This window comes from Varanus komodoensis, unplaced genomic scaffold (assembly GCF_004798865.1).
Source record: "Varanus komodoensis strain SLA01 unplaced genomic scaffold, ASM479886v1 scaffold45, whole genome shotgun sequence".
Classification (NCBI taxonomy): Eukaryota; Metazoa; Chordata; class Lepidosauria; order Squamata; family Varanidae; genus Varanus; species Varanus komodoensis.
This window is the reverse complement of record NW_025336011.1, coordinates 3,300,264-3,321,731: the sequence shown is the minus strand read 5'-3', so window position 1 is coordinate 3,321,731 and position 21,468 is coordinate 3,300,264. Positions and strand designations below refer to the sequence as shown.

Sequence of the window (21,468 nt, the reverse complement as noted above, 5' to 3'; positions counted from 1 at the left end):
GTGAGGAGTACAATGACAAGTGTGTCTTGCCTGCAGTCAAGCATGGTGGTGGGAGCATCATGGTCTGGGGCTGCATGAGTGCTGCCAGCACTGGGGAGCTACAATTCATTCAGGGAACCATGAATGCCAACATGTACTGTGACATACTGAAGCAGAGCATGATCCCTCCCTTCGGAGACTGGGCCGCAGGGCAGTATTCCAACATGATAATGACCCCAAACATACCTCCAAGATGACCACTGCCTTGCTAAAGAAGCTGAGGGTAAAGGTGATGGACTGACCAAGCATGTCTCCAGACCTAAACCCTATCGAGCATCTGTGGGGCATCCTGAAACGGAAGGTGGAGGAGCGCAAGGTCTCTAACATCCACCAGCTCCATGATGTCATCATGGAGGAGTGGAAGAGGACTCCTGTGGCAACCTGTGAAGCTCTGGTGAACTCCATGCCCAAGAGGGTTAAGGCAGTGCTGGAAAATAATGGTGGCCACACAAAATATTGACACTTTGGGCCCAATTAGGACAGTTTCACTTAGGGGTGTACTCATTTTTGTTGCTGGTTTAGTCATTAATGGCTGTGCGTTGTGTTATTTTGAGGGGACAGCAAATTTACACTGTTATACAAGCTGTATACTCACTACTTTGCATTGTAGCAAAGTGTCATTTCTTCAGGGTTGTCAACATGAAAAGATATAATAAAATACTTACAAAATGTGAGGGGTGTACTCACTTCTGTGATATACTGTAGCTCCAGTTAGCAGATTGTTAAATAATAGTGACTCAAAAATAATTAACTACTGTAGATCACCAGAGACCTCACACTTAAGTTTAGATCTACATTCAGCCCAACCTGCATTCCAGAGCTGTGTACAAATTAATCTAGGATGAAACACTTCAAGGTGCTACAAAGCAGGAACAGATTGCTATGCTAGACTCCCAGCTCCTATCACAGTGAGGGGATTTTAAAATTATTTTTAAATTAGTTTTACAATATATAATACCACTAAGGAAGAACTACAGCTAAAATAAAAACATAAAATATTAAACATACAAAATAAATCTCAAAAATACTGTGCACCCCACTAGCAGAACCATAGGATACATGTAAAAGAAAACAAAAACTCATTCAAAAATTCTTTCAGGACATTTCCTCCTTCCAAAATTGCAGTGATTTTTTGACAGTTCAAATTCTTTCCCTTTTTTAAAAACACATATTCAGTAAATACAGCGAGGAATTTTAAAAGCAGCTCAGGAAATATTTTCTCTTCACTGCACAGCTCAAGTATATTTGCTCAGACTCATAGGAAGCAAATCTTTGTTTCTTCCATCCAGATTCTATACAGAACCTGAAACACTGAGTTTTGACTTCTCTGCACTCCTGAAAAGTAAGCTTGTCAAATTCAGATAAATGGATCCCTTCTCTGTTATGCGAACAAAATGGGAATGAATATATAAAAACAGGAATGTGCTAGTGGGACAATTCAGTGCCATTAGACAATTGGCATGCTAAAAGTTGCCATGAGAACATGCAAAGAGCCTTGCTGGATCAGGCTAAAGGCCTGTCTAGTCTGGTATTTTGTTCCAGCAAAGCAAACAAAATGTCTTTGAGAAACCTACTACAGCCCACTCTCATTGTACTTCCCAGCTGTTGGTGTTAAGTGGTTACTACCTTGGAAGCTGGAGGATGCACGTAGCTGTCATGAGTAATAACCTTTGATCTGGTTCACATGTCACCGGCAACTCATTGTTAACAAACCATGCATTGCTGAAAACCCAGCAGGAGTGAGCATGGACACTAGTTCCTCCTTCCTGCACCTATTTCCATTGCACTAAACAACCTACAGATTGTTAAGTCGGTTATTGGTGATACGTGAACTCGATCACTGCATCTCTACGAATTTGTTGACACCCCGCAGCCAAAGTCATTGTAAGCTAGTTGTTATATATTATAACAATGAATTCTATAAATGCATTGTGTGACAAAGTGATTCCTCCTATCAGTCAGTTTCATTAGGTGACCCTGAGTTTTAGTATTGTAAGAGAGGGAGGAAAAATATATCCATTTTCTCTATTCAATGATAGACCTCTACCATCTCTTTCCTTGACGTTTTTTCTATATTAAACTATATAAAATCTATATCATATTGCAACCTTTCCTCAAGTCTTTTTAAATGGAAAATATATTCATATTCTTTGGTGCCTGCCTACACACATGCATGGGAAGACCTTTCTTACAGCATAGATAACCTTGCGTATTAATCCTCCTGTCTGAAATGTTTTAACTAAATAAAATCTGCATTTCGTTTTAGCAAATGTTCAGACTTTTTATTGCTCATTTTCTGACAATTTGTCACTTCTCCTTTTATATATGAAGCATGAATTTCCTGATAATGCTGCCTTATTTCTAGAGGGACACTTGAGTTGGTCTGTTTCAGCAAAAACAAGCTTGTAGTATCTTAAAGACAGATAGGTATATTATGGTAGAAATGTTCATGAAATTGGGTCCATGTCATTGGAGGCATGAAGATTTATTCTAAGTTGGCATGTCTTTGGGATGGAGCAGAATTGTAAGCACTGAGATGAGAAATGCGAAGAATACAGACTGTGGTTCCTTTTAACAATAGCTATTTACAATGCTATTAGTAAACCAAATATCATGGCATTTGATAAGCTAATAAACACATAATGTGGAAAAAAAATCTTGATACCAAGCACAGGAGATAGAAGTGAAACCCTAGATAAACTGTAATCCAGTATTTGCGGCCTCCCTTTGAAATTCCTTCATTTGAGAATAGTTGCCTTAAGGTCACTGGCATCATTGTGACTTAAATTGACACCTTTGGGCACCCTTCTGCGTATTCATCCTCTCACTATGGGTTGTCATAGTGTATGAAACTGGCCAGCAATGTTATATTAAGCAGAAATTAGATTCATTATTTAGTTTAAGTTTTATACAATAATCCATGGGCTAAGGGTTAAAAAAAGTCTGAAAAAGGGTTATAGTTACTCTTAATGGAATGGTTAAATGAGGTAACCTTTTTTGATAGCTTATGACCGTAATAATTGTTAGCCACCATGACAATTGGTAATTAACAGCTTTCACTGAGAAATACCTTAATTGTGAAAAAAAAGTATAAAAAATAAATCTTGTTTGGGACTATAAAGGTGTAAATATGCTTTGCTAAATGGGCTCAGATTAACCAGGAAAAAGATCTATAAACATATTGAAAAAATTCTGGAACATCACTGAAAACATAGAGACTACAGTGAAAAGCCTGTAAGTCAAGCATAGAAAAATGTTTCTTAGATTTCACTTCATTATAAAATTGTTCATAGAGGCCAGGATGTAGTCTGTCTTCAGCATGCTATATACCATAATTTTCTCCATTTGTTCATTCTTAAGTACGAATATATACAATTTTATCAACTAAACATGGGTATTTCATGTTCACTTCTTGAATGAAACTGCTTGTAGTCTGCTGAGTCACTAGCAGTAGTAACACTGAAAATAAGACCAACTGGTATAATTTCTGCAGGTGCCTGTGCTTCCATACTTCACAAACTGTCATGGGATCTGATCTTTAAAAAAAACCTGTATAGAAATATTTTGAAGACATTCCCTCTATAGTTAAAAAAGGAAAACATGCAAACTATATCCAGTACAATGAAGAGATTCAGAATCTGGTTATAAACATAAAATCGTGTAAGTAGTGATATAGAACAAAATCCAGTGGAGTGCTTACACTCCAGCCAATTCTTTCTGGCCCACCAATTCCCTTCTGCAAGCAATGAGTCTTGCCAATTTTGTTGTGCAAGTGGAACCCACTGTTTATGTAAGGAGGATTTAGTGCTTTTTAGAGGAAAGCCAAAATGGATGAAAGCACTTGTTGCTAGAAGGAGGCAGTTCAGTGGAGCTTCCTTATGTGAGCATCACCTTATCTATTTCTTTCCAGTCATGGGTGTTTCTGCTCATTTCAGATTGCCCTGGAAGCATTAAATCAATCTTGTGCAAGTAATAGGAACTACTTATACAATTGGTGGGATGTAAGAGAACTGGCAGAGGTATAAATGTCCTGTTGCATTCTTCCTGTAGCTGTAAATGTTCATAGTTTAGCAGTCATTTTTGAACAGTTGTTTAGCAAATGCATGAAGAATATATGTGAACCTTGTTAAAACATAATTTAAGTTTGAAAACTTTGCATAGTAGTGTAGAAAACTTCTGAGTAAATATGAATCAGGTTGACCCATTAATGTTGCAAGTAATGCTTGATGTTCATCTTGTGCTACTTGATGCATTGTGGCTTTATCCTCTACTAGATTCTAATGTGATTGTTTAAAGTATCTGGAACATTTTGGATAAAACTACCCAATATATTTTGATAAGCACTTTGAATTTGCTTAAGCATGTTGGTTTTAAAAATGATACTGGATAAATGTATGAAAGTTACCATAATGTCTTTTAATCTGGAAACTGTGTGAGAGGTCATTGTGTCATGTGTTGTAGTGCAGAGTTACTCTACCAGGATTGCTACACCATGACAGGTTTTTCTAGAATTGCATCCCTTGGAGAGCCAGTTCGTTTTAGGGCAATCTTCCCATATCAGTGAAGGATGAATTCTAGGAAGAAACTGCTATATCTACCTCTTTCTGGGGTTAGGGGATGGATTTGTGATTATGAGGTGGATTAAGGTCAGGTATTGTTGTTCCAAGGAGCCCGGTAGAGATTTGCTGTTGTTTAGTCACAAAGTTGTTCCCAACCCATTATGACCCCATGTACAACATTCCTCCAGGCTCTTCTGTCCTCCACCATCCCTCGGAGTCCACCCAAGCCCACACCCACCACCCCAGTGACTCCATCTAGCCACCTCAACCTCTGCCGTCCCCTTCTCTTTTTGCCGTCAATTGTTCTCATTAGGTGGCCAAAGTATTTGAGTTTCATCTTCAGTATCTGTGGAAGAATATGAAAATATGGACTCAACAGGTTGGTTAGCATCAGCAAGACCATGGACTAGCAACTGCTTGCTTTGCAACCTGAGGATTCTAGTACTCTGAAGCCAGCAGCTTGTTCATCATTATAATCTGTGAACTACAGGGGAACCTTCAGATGCTCTGATTGTGGGTCTTTTCTATAGCTTCTGTCAGTTAGATGGTGATTTTTCCACAAGAGGAAGACTAACTGGGCTGGTGTTCTTCATACACATTGAGGATAAAAACCATAGTCAAAGAATCTGTTTTTGCTTCAGAATGCCTCAGATATTATGATGGGTCTGTGCTCATTATCACTGTTGGGGATCTAGTACTGGAGTGTTTACTTAGTCCTCCAAGGAATCCTTTGCCAGTTTCTGATTTTACACCTATCCTGACTATTAAGTGGATGTGACATTTTTGGCACGTGTGAGCCAAGTGGGTTGAGGCCCAGAAGTTCCTGCTTTACCAGCTCCAACTTTGTTATACCCTGTTTTAGCCTGGACAAACCTCTTGCTCAAAAACCACATGCTTTCTTCAGTTGGAACTGCAACTTCTGTCTATAAACACCCAGTCTGGATGGGAAAGCGCAAACAAATTAGCTGAGAGTCACAAGTTAGATTACACTAATCTGGATTATGTAGAAAGCCAATCCATTTGAAGAATCCAGCCACAATGCTAGTGATTGAGGTAGAAACTTTCAGTGCTATTATTTCATACTTTCTCCAAATACTGGTCTTTTTAAAAAAAATGGTGCTTCTTCAACTTGTACAAACTATACTTGATGTGTATTTTAAATAATCTATACAAATGGCAATTCAGTTTTTCTTGGTACAGAGTTTTCATTGTTTTGAGTTTAGACTACCCTTTCGTTCGATGCATATCTGGGCCATTAGAGGTTGTATTAAGATGGGTCGGACGCGTCTTCACGACTAACAACAACAGCTATATACATTCTCAGTGCATATCATGATGATGCAAATTGCATCATTATATTTTATTTGCATTTAGTTGTGTGACCTGCAGCTTTTATCTGATTTTAATTTTGTACCCCATTTGGATCCATTTTTAATGGAGAAAAGTGAGATATAAATTGTTAAAAAGGTAATGAACCACTAACTAATTAAATACAGAATTGTTAGAATTACTCCCTTTTGCAACTAATTACCAGTCTCATTGTTGCAAATCAAATTATCCTTTTTATGTGTGGTCCGCTATAAATCATTGATCAAAGGAAAACATTTGAATGTCTTCTCTATTCCATCCTTCATCCAAACTACCTGATTTCTGCACCCTGATTTCTGCACCCTGAATAAAAAATGCAGATACAGTTTACTTTGAATAATCTATTTTGGTCATATAATACGGACTTTCCAAACTTCTATCAGAATATTATTGCTTCTAACCCAGAAGTAGTAAGGTAGATTTAGTTATTAAACAGGAGTCAGTTTACCTGTTTAAACTGGTTTAAACTTAGACTAAATTAATTCAGTCTAATTTCCTACTCTGGCACCAGTGTTAGAAGATGTTTTCCTCCATCAGAGCCAGATTGATTGAACCATTGCATAACCACCAGGTTCTTGAAATCTGAATTGTTGTTCTGCTCTCAAGGAATCAGCAGATGGCGTTGTACATTGATGGACTTTTGGTTATCCACTGAAGTTATATCTTAAGAAATATAGAAAACTGGAGTGGGTGGTATTTAGTGGCTGCTACAAAATAATGTATAAAAAATATGGTCTCCTTTCTTGTATATTTGTTTCAGTTTGGTTACAGCTTCCTTGTACCATCTGAAATAAGCCATTTGAATTGTGCTTCTTTGTTCCATCCATCCATTCAGTGTGTTTCCTGTAATAAATCGTTCAAGAAGCTATGGTCCCTCCATGAGCATATCAAGATTGTCCATGGATATGCAGAGAAAAAATTTTCCTGTGAGATATGCGAAAAGAAGTTCTACACTATGGCTCACGTGCGAAAGCACATGGTTGGTGAGTTTTTGCAGCCAATATATAGGCTTTCTTACTTTTCTGCTACTGGATTCTGGGGCTATTCAATGGATTTCCCTGTAGTATTTGTGAGTCCCTGCCATGTTTATAAATAAATAAATGGTATTCATAACTCTGCATAATACTGTGCCCTCATCCATTGCCACCCTTATTTGCAGCTGAGGCCCAGAATTGTGGAGGCACAGCAATCAGCCATTGGCATCTCAGTTTGGAATTTTTAAAGGCAGACTGTCCATTTTCAGTTGGCTTGTAAAATCTGCCCAGTGCAGGAGCTGTGATGTGTGAAAGCTGTAAATGAAGCTGAGAGAAAGCAGTTTTATGGTTCAACCTGCATGTAGCCAAGAGATTCTATATCTTGATGTAGCTGCATATGCTGAAAAAGGATATCCTGTTGTTCAGTTAATTATTGTATGATGAAATTATCACCAAGATTTGTATTATATTGCTGATTAGGACTAACAACCTTCCTGCTGCCTGTGGATCAAGTATCTTGGTCCAGAGACAATTTAAGAAGAATTACATCACAAATGTGGCACAATGTGGTCAGTATAACTGGGGGAGAGGAATATCATCAAAGGTTGCCAGTATCTGCTTCTCAGTGAGTCCAAAGGAAAGTGGATGGTGGCCTTCTTAGTTTAACCTCTTCTCTGCAAAATCTGGCCCTTGTTTAAGATGTGGTTCTGAGGGATTAGTTTGACAAAATAAGTTGGCAAGGAAGTTTGAGCATAGAATTGGTGTTGGGTAGAGAGGGCTTGATGGTAAAAAGCTGCTTTTCTCTTTGGTTTTAAAAAATCTAAGTGGGCAGTTAATGTATGTTCCGGGTTTTATCCTAATTTAGAGGCAGAAAGAAGCCCTTATAGTCAAATGTATAGGATTTTCATCTTTGCTACTTTTGATGTATGCTCATTTGAGTCATTTTGTCCAAATCAACTATTGTCCTATGAACTTGTAGGTTCTTTTGACACTGGTGTCAGATTTTTATTATTTATTGCATTTCTAATGCATCCATTAATCATTGTTCTCTGGGCAGATCGCAAACAGTTAAAAGATCAAAATGCTAAACAAACAATTAAAAATATAAAATACATTGCAGTATAAAAAAGCAAACAGCCATAAAAATCTAGAATAGGTCCCTAAAATGCTTGAGAAAAGAATGGTCTTTGCCTGATGACAGTATAACAATGTAAGCATCAAGCATACGTTTTAGAGGAGTTCATTTCATAACTGAGAAAGCACCCAATTTTGTAGCCACCTGTCCAGGTTCCTTCATCAGGGTTACCCACAGGAGGGCATCTGAAGAAGACTTAAGGGTCTGAGCAGGTACTTATAGAAGGAAACAGTCCCAAACTGTTTAGGACTTTAAACACAACACCAACACTTTGAATTTGGTTTGAAAATGGACTAGAAGCTGACAGTGTAGTGACATCACATGATCGTATTTTCTTGCCCCAGTTAGTAAACTAGCAGCTCTGTTTTGAAGTAGTTTAAGTTTCTGAACTGTCTTTAAAGATAGCCCTACATATGGTGCACTACAGAAATCTAACCAGGAGGTTGCCAGGCTATCTCTTTTCAGAGATATGCTAAAAAAAGTACTTATCAGCTGGGCTTCAAATGGCAATGGTAGATCTAGGCGCACCCCTAAACTCTGTGCCTGATCTTTCAGGGAGAACCTAGACCCCCCTCTACAGGACCCCCTCCCTCGCAGCCCAGCAGATTAGCTACCTGCAACAGTACCTCCTTTTTGGCTGGTTTGAGTTTCAATTTGCTCGCCTTCATCCTGTCCTTTACCTTGTTCAGGCACCAGTTCTGGACAGTCTTCCTTCCTGGGTTTGATGAAAAGGAGAGGTGGAGCTGGATGTCATCAGCATATTGATGGTGCTTCAATCCACATCCTTTGATAACCTCTCCTAGCTGTTTCATGTAGATGATAAATGGCATGGGGGATCAAATTGAACCCTATAGAACACTGTGATGTGATTGCCATGAAAAAAAGCAGCAGTCCTCCAGCACCACCTTCCGGAAGTGACCATCCAAGGAGAAATGGATCCACTGTAAAACAAGGCACCCAACTCTCAACCTAGATAGCCACTTCATAAGGAGCCATATTCAACAAGATCCAAAACCACTGAGAGGTCCCATAAAACCACTAGGGTCCCATTCCAACATCTCTGTTTCAGCAAAGATCATCCCACAGGGCAACCAAGGTAGTTTCTGTCCAGGCCTAAAGCCAGATTGAAATCCTTGTAGAAAATCAGCTTCATCCAAGAACACATGAAGTTGATCAACCATGAGCTTAAGCACCTTGCTTAAGAAAGAGATGTTACTGACTTGTTCTCCACTTCTGGTCTAGGTTAAATTTTTGTAGTTATGACATGATGGCTGCTACTTTTAGTGACTCTGGTACCACCCCCTCTCTTAAGGAGGAATTTAAAGGAGCTCTTTATTAGATGGGCTAAAGGTTGAACATGCAAGTAGTTGTTTGAATTCATCCAAGTACCTTGTGTGTCTCCTCATACCTAAAGAGCTGAAATCCATCTAATATAACTGGATCAGCCAGTTCTCTGGATACCTCTGTTAATGGGTACATGCAACATTATGCCAACTTTAAGACACGGGAACAAGCTTTTAGGTTCTGAGTTTAACTGCAGCTTTTAATTACTGATTTTTATTGTGATACTTTTATTTTATTTATATCAGAATGATATTATTTGTTGTTAATCAATTTGGCTTGAAGGTTACTATATTTCTTTTAATGAAAATATCAGTTAGCATTATTCACACATTGGCATGGTGGATCCTGCCTGAGTATTTAAGATTGAATTGTGTGGGTTTGCGGTTCTTTCCTACATCATGCTTTAACCCACCACACTAGAGAGGTAAAAATTACTACCCCATTCTTGTGGAATTGTAGATAGAACATAGGATACAGTATTCCATAAGTGATTGTGTAAACTAAGCTATCTGCTTTTTGGCATATAAACTTTTGTTCCCTAATCTGACATTTCAGCACATACTAAAGACATGCCATTTACGTGTGAAACCTGTGGAAAATCCTTCAAACGCAGTATGTCACTGAAGGTTCATTCCCTGCAACATTCTGGAGAGAAGCCTTTCCGATGTGAGGTATGAACTATGCCAGTTCAGTGTGGAAATGGAAATGATTTGGAATTTGGAAAGCATGAACATTGTAGTGAATGAATGCTGAGGTCAGATATGTGATAAGAATGTTGCCACATCAGATGAAAACCCTGTCCAAGTCTAGCACCATAGGCAGGTTATGAGTGCAGAGGTGCCCTTCCCTTAATAGAGAGGTGACTCATGGTGATTGTTTAAATTCAAATCACTGGGTTTTCTGTGACTGGAAATCAGGACTGCTTCCTGCAGGGGGGCTTATTCTGGGCCAGCAAGCCACATTGATAAGGCATCACTTGCTCTCAGGGTTGTTGGCTTCACAGTAGGTCGGCATGTCATCCAAACTCAGAACACCGATCCCCTTGTGGGTCCAAGGAGGTAGCAAGCAAGTCACTTGGCAAGAGTAGCAGCACCTCTATTTTTTAAAGCTTGCCCAGGCTACTCCCAGTGACAGCTTTTACATCAAGTGCCCAAGCAGCTCTTTGGAATGACTGTCACTGGTTCATTTCCCCGCACTGTAATCAGAACTCAACTTTCCCCAGTTCTTTCTCCATTTCCACTTTTCACAAACTCTAAAGGGTCAGACCCCTCAAAGTGCTCAAATGGCACATTGAAGAGGATTTTGCTGATTCACCTGGATATTAAAAAAATTCTTCTTTATGCTCCAGAAATGTGCACTTCTACAAACTTGCAGTACCTAAAATTTGAAGCCTTGCCTGATCAGTTTCCTGAAAAGTGCCTACTGTTATGATAGCTGGCATCCATAGAGGCTACAACTATTTTACTTTGTTAACATTTAAAAATGAAGCCTTCCTGTGAAAACAAAGTCATGAGAAGGTCTTTGCTTATATTAGGGGTAATGAGTAGATAACGAGGTTTGCAGTGAGATCTTCTAGGTTTCAGGTTGGATCAGATAGTTCTCAGTGTTCTCCACATTTTTCACCCTTTCTTGAGACTCTAAGTGTTCAGGAAATTGGAAAAATGAAACCCACCCCATTAATGGGAAGGCTTCATTTTGAAAGCTATTAGAAGTAAGGCTTTCTTTCAAACAGTGTTTTTGACAGGGGGTTTTGACAGGAACATACTCAGGTTTCAAGTGTTCACAGTCAGAGTGGGGAGAGGAGAGCAGATGGATTGTGCAGTGGCTGGAATACCTGCGCGAAGAGCAAGGGGGACAACCCACGTAGAGCCCAGTCATTTGTTAGGCATACCATGGTTTATTCCATTAGCTTTGCATAGCTTACTTGAAGAGTGGGTTGTCATCTTGTGTGAACTTGGCCAGAGACTCCGCTTAAAGAAAAGTATTATAAAAATGTTGCTTCCTTCCTCCACTGTTTTCTTATTTGCACAAATGAATGAGGGGCCATACAAAATGTAAGCAAGGTTTTGTATTCCTCTGCCTTATAGCTGCACTTGGTTGTTAACTTTATGTATGAGTATGTGCATCAGTCCAATTGTAAATTACTTTTGATGCTAAGAGCTTAAGTCTTGGTAAGTTGGCTTTTAAATAGATATCTTTTAAAATCTCTTCATTTCTTTTTATCCAAGTCACTTTTTTGTTTTCCATCTTGCTTTGAGGAATAATTTTCTTTAATTCATTTGTTAACAGTTACCCTGTAAGATTTTGACTTACAGTGTGGCTGTCATTTTGAGACCAGATAATCTCCAGAGTTGATTTGCATATTGGGCAGCATTGCATTCCAATTTTTAATATTTATTTTAATTGTGCTAAGATGTATTGTTAGCCACTTTGAAACTTGGGTGGTGAAGTGATGTATAAAATATATTTAAATGAGCACTAATTGAATTTCTTAACTGTGGACTGCCCTGTAACTTGCATGTGATTCCAACAAAGAAAGGTTTGTTTCTTTTTGTCTGCTGTAGAACTGTGATGAAAGGTTTCAGTACAAGTACCAACTTCGCTCCCACATGAGCATTCACATTGGACACAAGCAGTTTATGTGCCAGTGGTGCGGTAAAGATTTCAACATGAAACAGTACTTTGATGAACACATGAAAACCCACACTGGTAAGAGAATGCATTTTTGTTTTCGATCAAGTTGTGCAACATGAAACAGGTCAAAGTAAACTATAGTAGCAGTGAAATCAGATTTACTTTGTCAGCCAACAACACTGCTTGATGATGATGATGACGACGACGACGATGTGGTCTCAATACACAATGGTGAAAGAAAGGCAAGGTAAACAAGAGTAGATTGCTGTGCCATTTTAAATTTTGGCAGGTAGGAAAGGAGAGAAGGCGGGGAAACAAGAGTAGCATTTCAGAAAATAGAATTTTCTGTGTTCAGATTACATTTCATTTGGGAATTAAGTTTTATAAAAAATGGTTTCTCAGGAAAAGGTTGGTTTTAAGGAGAAAGTCCTTAACATAATACAGGTGTTCTGAGAGGGAGTTTGGGGAACAAGGATAGTTTCAGTTATGTATCAGAGTATAAGTGCTAAAAGATAAGGACAAGGTGACAATGCTGGGGAAAAATTATACAGAACAGAGAGAGTAGATTCCTCCAGTTTTACAGTGAGAGGCAGGAAAATGGGGAAATTAGGAGAGTATAAAAGTACTTGGTGTGGAAGCCAAAGTAGTGTGCTGGTGTTCCTTAGCTAAGAAACAATGTTATTTTTTCTGAATGTAAAATATGATTCATCCATCTCATTAGGTACTATATTTCTCAATCTTTGGAACTTTCTTAATCGGAGATCAGTGTTCTGTGCTTTTTATTAAAATTATATAAACGAAAGTCTTGAGTCTGGTTGAGATGCTTAACGCACCAAAAAATGAAATAAAATCCCTCAGTTCTGTCTTTAATTTTTATTAGGAGAGAAGCCTTTTATCTGTGAAATTTGTGGCAAAAGCTTCACCAGTCGTCCCAACATGAAGAGACATCGCAGAACTCACACAGGGGAGAAGCCATATCCATGTGATGTGTGTGGCCAGCGATTCCGCTTTTCCAACATGCTTAAAGCACACAAGGAGAAGTGCTTCCGTGTTACCAGTCCTGTTAATGTGCCACCTGCTGTCCAGATCCCACTTGCCACAACCTCTCCTGCCACCACTGTACCCTCTGTTGCAAACACACCAAATGCTCCTGCCCCTACTCCACCAATCAGTATGAACGCAGTGAGCACACTTTCTGCCCGCCATCCGTATTCTCACCTGCACTTCCACCCACACCATCCACATCACCTCCCTGTTCCTGTCCCCCCTGTTCCCCATTTACCTCCACCTCCTGCTCTGTTTAAGAGCGAGCCTTTAAATCATAGGGGCCAAGGTGAGGACAGTTTTCTGCGACACCTAGCAGAAAAAAACAGTTCAGTACAGCACCACTAACTGCTTTGTCTTCTGCCCGCCATTCTCTTGGTCTTGAGAACCTGGAACTGTGCTCTTCTGCCCCCCCGAAGAAAACTTGTGGCATCTTTTGCAGCCCCAAGGGAAAGTACTTTGCATTCATCTTGTTTGTACAGCAGAGTGGTCATCAGGGGAACCAATAGGACAGAAGCCCAAATTGGCTTGCACGTTTTACTGTTGACTTTTATAGATTTCAGAATAACTGAGACTTGTGGAATTTTTTATAATTTCATATCAGCTGATGAGGTATGCTTGCTTTTATATCCTGGACTTTCTCCTCAAAGAGGAGATGGGCCTGGTTTCCTTTGTACTAATCAGAAAGACTGTGAGACTAAATCCCAGAGCATTAATTATCACTGTGTATTGTTAATTTCTTTTCAGCTTTCATTCGTGTGTGTGTGTGTGTGTGTGTGCGTGTGTGTGTGCACGCTTGTGTGGATGGGTGTAGGTGTGCTGGTTATTGAGTGAGCCAGCCACATGGTTGCAGAATATCAAGCATTATAGCAAAAAGACAGTAAGCGAAACTTAATCTCGTTTGAGTAGTTCTCCTAACACACTCTTTATTTTAATACAGAAAAATTATTTTAGAGTTTTTGTATAGACCTATTTAGTAGCCTGTTTCTAAAATGAAATGTATTTCGAATAAGCGGTGTAATTTTTTTCAGTGTAGCTGGACCTATGTTGTTACAATAGATAATTTTTTATAATCATTCAAATGTGATTCTTTAAGGAAAAAAAAGATGCAGATAGCTTCTATAGTAAAACTTATTCTTACATCTGTACTACTCTAAAAAGGTGCTTTGTAGGGGAGAGAAAGGAACCCAAGAAGTCTCTGGTAAGGCTGCCTCAAAAGTGGAGATGATTTCAGGACTTTATATAACTTATTCATAGGTGGGGGTGGGGGATTGTTCTTAACATGACGGTTATCTTTCTGTGTCACGTGGGCTTTATTAGACAAAATCATTAAACTACTGTATTCCCATAAACGTTTGTCACTCAGCTCTGCTGGGCTGAAGCGTGAAACGTTTTGAAAGAACATACTCTTCATTTTCAGGGTTGGGGTGGGGGGGATTTAAATATGAAGCTGCAGAGGGAAGAGACTCAACCAGAAGTGGCGTTTTCAAATTAGTATGCTATCATTTCTTGGGCATACGTTAGAACTTAGTTCATTATATAGAAGTGTGTATAAGGTATGACTTGATTTGGGAATCATATTTGATGCTGCTTATTTTTTCTTGAGTTCATTAGGCGATAAGTGGAGAACCACAAATAAGGTGCTGTTTGGCTGGACTTTGTAAAAAATAAATAATAAATAATAATAAACCTGAATTTGAGGATCTGGTAGGAAAGCAGTTGCCATGTTGGCTGAAAAATGTTTACCACAGAGTATGTGCACACATTGATGCTGTCTTCTGTGTAGATGATGATGCATATTATATAGGATAGATAACTGCTTTCAGGTTTAACTTCAGGTTTCACAGATATATGGGAAAGAAATGTTTGAATGTTAAGCAAGTTGATAGTTGTGTTTTTTCAATCTCCAGTGGCGCTAAATTGTGGCGAACTAGTTCGAATGCAAAGAGTCATGAGTTATTCAGATGTAGATAATGGAAGTTAAAATACAGTACCATTTAAGCAGCTGAAATAGCTATTGGCACCTTGAGGAGAAGGCAGAGATAACCTCATGATTAAATAGTTTAAATTTCCCTAAACTTAATTCAGCCACCCAAAGACCATCATGCTGACCCCAGCATGTCATTTCTCCTTTTAAAAAATTAGGTGTTTTGTCTAAGGGATATTACATCAGAATAAATGAAAGACCATTGTCATTGCACTGCTGAGGTTCTTAATTATATTTCTACCATCTATTAATTTTGGTTTTGCATTAAATATAGTATTAGGTCTTTTTCATACCTAGTCATATTTGAATGAAAGCCTCTTAACCCCCCATCCTTTTTCTGAAAAAGAAGTATTTTAAAGATGCTGTGATAACATTTATCTGTTCCTTCTCTTTTGTAGGTAGTAAAGCTAGCTATAAAAGTGAATCATTAATTCTTAACAGTTCGCCATCTTCTGCTACCCTGGATGGTTTTATACATTCCATGTCATGTTTGCAAACCCACAATTTTGTGTAGATATGCTACAGGCCAACAATCTGGCCAGTTAAATCTACTTTTATACATTTAAAGGGAAAAAACACCTTGGTAAAATCAGTTGTAATCCAGTTTTGCAAAAATGGTTTTCTCAATAAATTACAGTATTTGGCTGCTATTTATGAATCCTAATATGTGAGATGGGTGTATTTTTCCTTCTTCAAAAGTGTGCAGTGTTTGAATGTTGGGAATGTTATATACATTAAGAGTTATATTCCTAATATAAAAACAGATGAAGTTGGTCGGCAGATCAAGTTACTGCACATTTGCGTGGATAGGTTTGCACCTACCATTTTGCAGTAGCTAAGCCCTTTGTGTGGAGGTTGGCATCCCTCAACATATGTCATTATAACATCACATCTTGCAGAGATAAAGACATCTATGGATCTACAATCTACTGATTAAATTTTGTCCTGATATATTAGTTCCAAAACACACATAAACACATCCATAAAGGGAATTGGTCTGTTCTCTACATGAATCGGAGATGTTCAGCAGACACTTAACATCAGAAAGAATGGGACGGCCACAGACAGCATACTGTGTGTGCATACATCAAAGCACATCAAGCTTTGGTTTCATAATAGCTGTAAACTATTCTTTGATTTTAGTAATTACACTGTCAAGGAACAACCCGAGGGTCTTTTCTCAAAATTTTCCAAGATGTTTCTGAAACTATGTGGGTTGGCCCAGGAAAATGACACCTGCATAGACCAGATCAATTAAGGAATTTTCAGAGACGGTTGTACCAGTATTTTAAGGAAGCTGCAGAAGAATCCTTTGCATCACATCTCTTCCAGAATAATTTCAGAAGCTGGTGAAAAGCAGACTTAAACAGGGTATATTAATTCTTTTGATGCTCTAACTTAGTACAGTATTGGTTTTGATGGAAACAAGGATAACCCATCTATTTAAGTAAAAAAATGGTGGTAGTTTTCAATAACAAAGGGCACCAATAATTTGCCATCACTACATTTCTATATGACTGATCTTGGAATCAATCCTTTCTGAGATCATCTTTTTCTATTCTGACAACATAACTTAGTTTTGAGGCTTGCAGATACACTTCAAATGCAATACTTTAAAACTTGTTTGTAAAATGCATATTCCATCAGGTTGCAAACACAAGTGCCACCTTACTTTACAGTATCTGTGTGTCACAGAATGGCTTTTGCCCTGGCACAGTGCTTGCTTTTTGCCATGATTTAATGGCAAACTGTATTAAAAATGGATTTGTCTAGACTAGAAATTAAATCATCATATTTTGCCTAAACTGAATATTGAATTGCTTTCCTTCTTTAAAAAAAAAAAGACATTGTGTGCTCTAGTCTCAGAAATGTTAGAGCAGAACAACAAAAAAATTTCAACAGAATTAAAAATACTAGTGGAATATTGGTGAAACCATGCCCTCTCCTCCTCTCCTTTCCTTCCACAAACAATTCATAATAATTTGAAATCTATACAGTATTTTATTCCTTTCAATTATAAACGATTGCAGGATTTTGAGTGAGATTGTTTGCTTTTACAATTTGGCTTTCAGCATGGTAGCAGCCAAGTAAAAAAGCAGGTAGAACCCAAGTAAAGCTGGAGAACCAATTGAAGAGGTAAGCTGACTGTGGCATGTTATAATTTTGTCAATCCATTGTAGCACAAATAGATTATCTGGATATTTAAAAGTGCAAATATGTCATATTCAAATTCCATCTGCAGATGTGTATCTAGTTGGGTATAAATGCTGGAAATACCACATGTTGGTTGGCACTCTAGGCAAACATGTAAAATTAGAAACTTATGAGGTTGCTGCTTATAGAACAGATTTTACTGGGCTTTTCCTAACAAGAAACCTTTTTGCTCTGGCAGGTCCACTGTGAACTGGCCAATAAAAGCACTGCTCTTTTCCTGTCATTTGTATTTATATACTTCTGTATTTTTTTAAAAAGGAAACATAATCTCAGGAACTTTGAGACCAGAAAACCTTTCTTACGATTTTCCAAAGAATTATTAGAAGTATTCCCAGTCATGCTGAAAAGTACTTATTAATAATAAGGTTTTATTCCATCAGGATTTGCACTGTTCAGCATGGAAAGACAGTATACATACAAAAACAAACTGCAAGGAAAAGTGACTTGCCCAAAAGAATAGGTAGTTGCGTATTTACAGTTAGGCAGAAATCTCATTAAAAATCCTCCTAATTTACAGTTACATACTTTCATAGAAATCTTTCAATAACTGAAGAGCTTAGTTGAACATTGTCAGTAGCCTTTGCATTTAAATGTCCTAGCAGTGGACTGCTGGGCACATGCTAGCATTTCTTTAGCTTAATTTGATTGCTTTCTACTAAGAGGAGCATAGCTTTGCTTTGCCATTCTAGTTGGGTATACTCTGCACTGCTAGGCACTAGGCTGCCAACCGGTTGTGTTAAGCGCATAACTGAGTTACTCTGAGAGAACTGGTGGCACTGAGTGATCAATCTCATGGGAGACGAGTGCTGGGCTTTTTGAACGCTAGTGCTTGCTTTCCCCTTTTGTCTGAATTAACTGACTGATGATAGGTGTTTCTTTCTGTCTGTGGTTTCCCTTTGGGCCTGAATTGGGTACACAGATAGGAAGGTGTAATGGATATATTGGAGTGTATGTGTCTTCAGGGCACATAAATTCTTGAACCCCATGTGTTCCTAGAGTTAAAATTCGTATCAGTCCCCCTTCCATTCTCACTACTGAAATACTATGTTAGTGTATACTTCAGACAACCCAATGAAATGTTCGTGTGGAATTGCCTTCTGTCGTATCACACACTTACTCTTCTAGGGTGTTTGAAAACCTGGAGGAGAGAAAGCTTCCTATGCCCTCTCGGTTAAGACTGTGTCACTTCTGCATAACAGCCAGTTCCAGTAATTTGTAGGCAAATTAAATTGCTGCATTGCATGCCAGTGTTTATCAATAGGTAGGATTGTATAATTATTAGAGGAAACTCTAGAGGATTCTCTGCAAGTTTGTGAATTTGAAGGCTTCGATCCGAAATGAAACTTTTACTACTTTTTAGCTCACAGGGCGAAAGGCATGTGAGCTTCTATGCAAAGTTTCTGTACCACCCACTTCCACAAGCCTCCTATTTCATTTTCTCCAGTCTCTCTCCTTTCTTGACCTTTTTACCACCAGTGCCTCTGCCAAAATACAACAAAAGCTATGAATATCCAAGTGATGAAATGGAAATAGTTTTTGTTAAATTACATGAATCATGCTCATTTCTATAATGCGCATAACTTTGAGTAAAATTCTGGATTGGGATGTGGGTGTTCTTGGTGCAGAGTTCTTACTGTTCTTACAGAGCCTGTCCAGCCCTCCAGATAATTGCAAACTGGGAATGACTTTGCACAAAGAGGTTACAGATATGTACAGTTCTTTCATCCTTGTGCTGCAGAACACATGACACAAATCCTCAAGCTGCAGCCAGTTCTTTAAGTGCTACCATGCAATCTCTAGTTGATTTGGAAAAATGGTGGTGCTGCCAGGATCCATCCTCACTGTTTTGTTGTGCCTCTGCAATACTTAAAGCAACGTTCCTTTACATTCAAAACAGACACTCCCAATAACATTTCTGGATCTTAAACTTCAGCTGACACAACATTTGTAAGTTGATGTAACATTTTTGTCCTTTGCTTGAACAGCTGACATTCCATACAAAAGCTCCTTTCTCTTTTGTTTTCTTGTAAACATGTAATGTGAAACTAGCCATGAAAGAAACAAGAAAACCTGCTGTTTGAATATTACACTACAAGGAAATGAAGGAGCTTAATAAACACTTGAAAAAGATTACTACAGACACTTTAGATCACATAATCAGTTGCATCTCTTCAGAAAAAAATTCCTTATGAATTTTCTGCCCTGAAAATGATAAAGACATTGCACTGCGTATCTTGGAGTGATTCCTTGAACCCGAAATGTTTGTCAGGAAGGACTGTATCTGGAAGAGAGAAATTACTTTGACTTGATCTGTGTAATCATGAATACAAATAACCTTGCTAGTTTATCTCTGTATAGAATGAAATATGATAATGAACCAAGGCATGGGGCATTCTGTCTCCTGCCTTTGTTCTGTTTGTGGCACAATGGAGTCTAAATTATCACAGGGTTTTTTGTTTTTTTTTTCAGATAGACCACAAGGCCTCAACTAGACACCCCTGGTATTTAGGTTGTGTATGGCTTTGTTCGGAGCAGTTCTAATATAGCACACAGGCTGCTCAAAAGAATTACTAGGAAAGGGTAAATGCAATCACTAGAGCGTTAGTCATCAACCTTGTCATAACCAGGTACCACCTTTACATAAGGTCTGCAACAAACTGTTTTCTTTTATAATCTTGCATCAGAGTTCTTACACAATCCGTCTTCCTACTTCTCCTTAGAGTGACCATTTAGGGAAGACAGGCTACTAGTTTTGCAGAAGTGGGCATTTCAGTGGGTGCTGATTTCCATGCATACATGAGTAAAGCTTCAGCAGTCAAATTTCTCTTATGTGACTTTTACAGGCACATGATGATGTGCCTGCAATACTATTCATAGCTATAATCCATCCCAGGTTAGAAAATGCTTCAGTTGTGGATCCCCAACCCGCCAGTTGAAACAAACACTCAGCTTGATTGGAGGTTGTCAGCCTGATGTGTAAACCCAGACTATTAGGTGTTTAGCCTCATGCATGTATCCCACAAAATCATGGCTTAACCCAGCTTTGCCACTGTGACATGCAAACTGGGTCAACTTACGCCTGCAATAGGTAAATGATTCCTATTCGATGACTACAATGGCAGGGAAGTGTGAAACTGGATAGAAGGGACATCGGAAAAAAGCGCAACAGTTGAAACTCATATATGGATAGAAGCTGTGTGAGTACTGCCTCCTTTGCATCAAAACAAACTGAAATTTATCTGTGCTCTTTCTATGTTCTGCTCTTTCTGTCCTGCTTTTTGGTATAAAACTGCATGCATTTGCTTTTGATATAAACCTGCATCAATCTTCTCCAACTTGGTATTTTCCTGATATGTTGGACTACATCTCCCAGGATTCCTCAACAGGGGTTTATAGTCCAAGACATCTAGAAGGCACAAGTTTGGAAAAAGTGGATCTGTATCACCTGAACAGAAAGAAGCACGATTTTCAAAACTAAAGAACTGTGCTTTCTGCACCCAATACAAAATGTCATTCATGTGCAATTATGTTGTACATCTTTTGACACCCAACTATATGAAATACTTGTAAACACTTCTTACATTCCTTATAAACTGTTTTGCAGGTGTATTTTCTGAAAGATACTGAAGGTCTGCCGTTTTGTACATGTTTTTCCCATACACAAAGATAATCTATATAACCCTTTCCTCTGTTGCTGTTAGAACATGTTTTAGGATGTACTGTATTTGAGACAAAAACATCTGAGGCATTAATGCAAACTCAAGTTGGGACACTTACGTGAGAAAGTCTCACCTAAGCCTATCTACCACCTCATCCTCCAAATAAATAGCCACTTGGGTATTGGGCGCTGGTGATAGAGAAGGAAAAAAATCAGTCAACTCATTGACAGTTCAGTTTGTGTGTTCATTTTATGAGTCTGTAAAAGAAAATGATTGGTCTGCAGACTATTACCTCGATCTATAAAGGATGTAATCCATGCAAAGAAACTGGTTCTGCTTGCAAAACTGCTACACAATAGGCATGGAAGTTTGTTGCTTTTTGAAGAAGCATTTAGCATACAATGCCTTATTTTTCCATTCTATACCACTTACTGTTGTGAACATAAGACTTTTCCATGCAGCGAACCAGTTGAAGCCGTTGTGCAAGTTTGCATGTTCAACACTAGTCAAC

The 21,468-nt window shown here is 38.5% G+C and overlaps 1 protein-coding gene across 2 annotated transcripts in view; it reads left to right on the top strand.

The window, feature by feature from the left end:
- Nucleotides 1-15,748, top strand: part of ZNF652 (zinc finger protein 652) — a 37,561-nt gene extending 21,813 nt beyond the window's left edge. For both annotated transcript variants that reach the window (XM_044444497.1, XM_044444498.1), the window contains 4 exons: nt 6,802-6,949; nt 9,975-10,090; nt 11,984-12,128; nt 12,934-15,748. In XM_044444497.1, the coding sequence (XP_044300432.1) occupies nt 6,802-6,949; nt 9,975-10,090; nt 11,984-12,128; nt 12,934-13,445 (921 nt within the window). In that variant the 3' untranslated portion in view covers nt 13,446-15,748. The remainder of the gene's footprint in view (nt 1-6,801; nt 6,950-9,974; nt 10,091-11,983; nt 12,129-12,933) is intronic.
- Nucleotides 15,749-21,468: the final 5,720 nt, after the last annotated feature.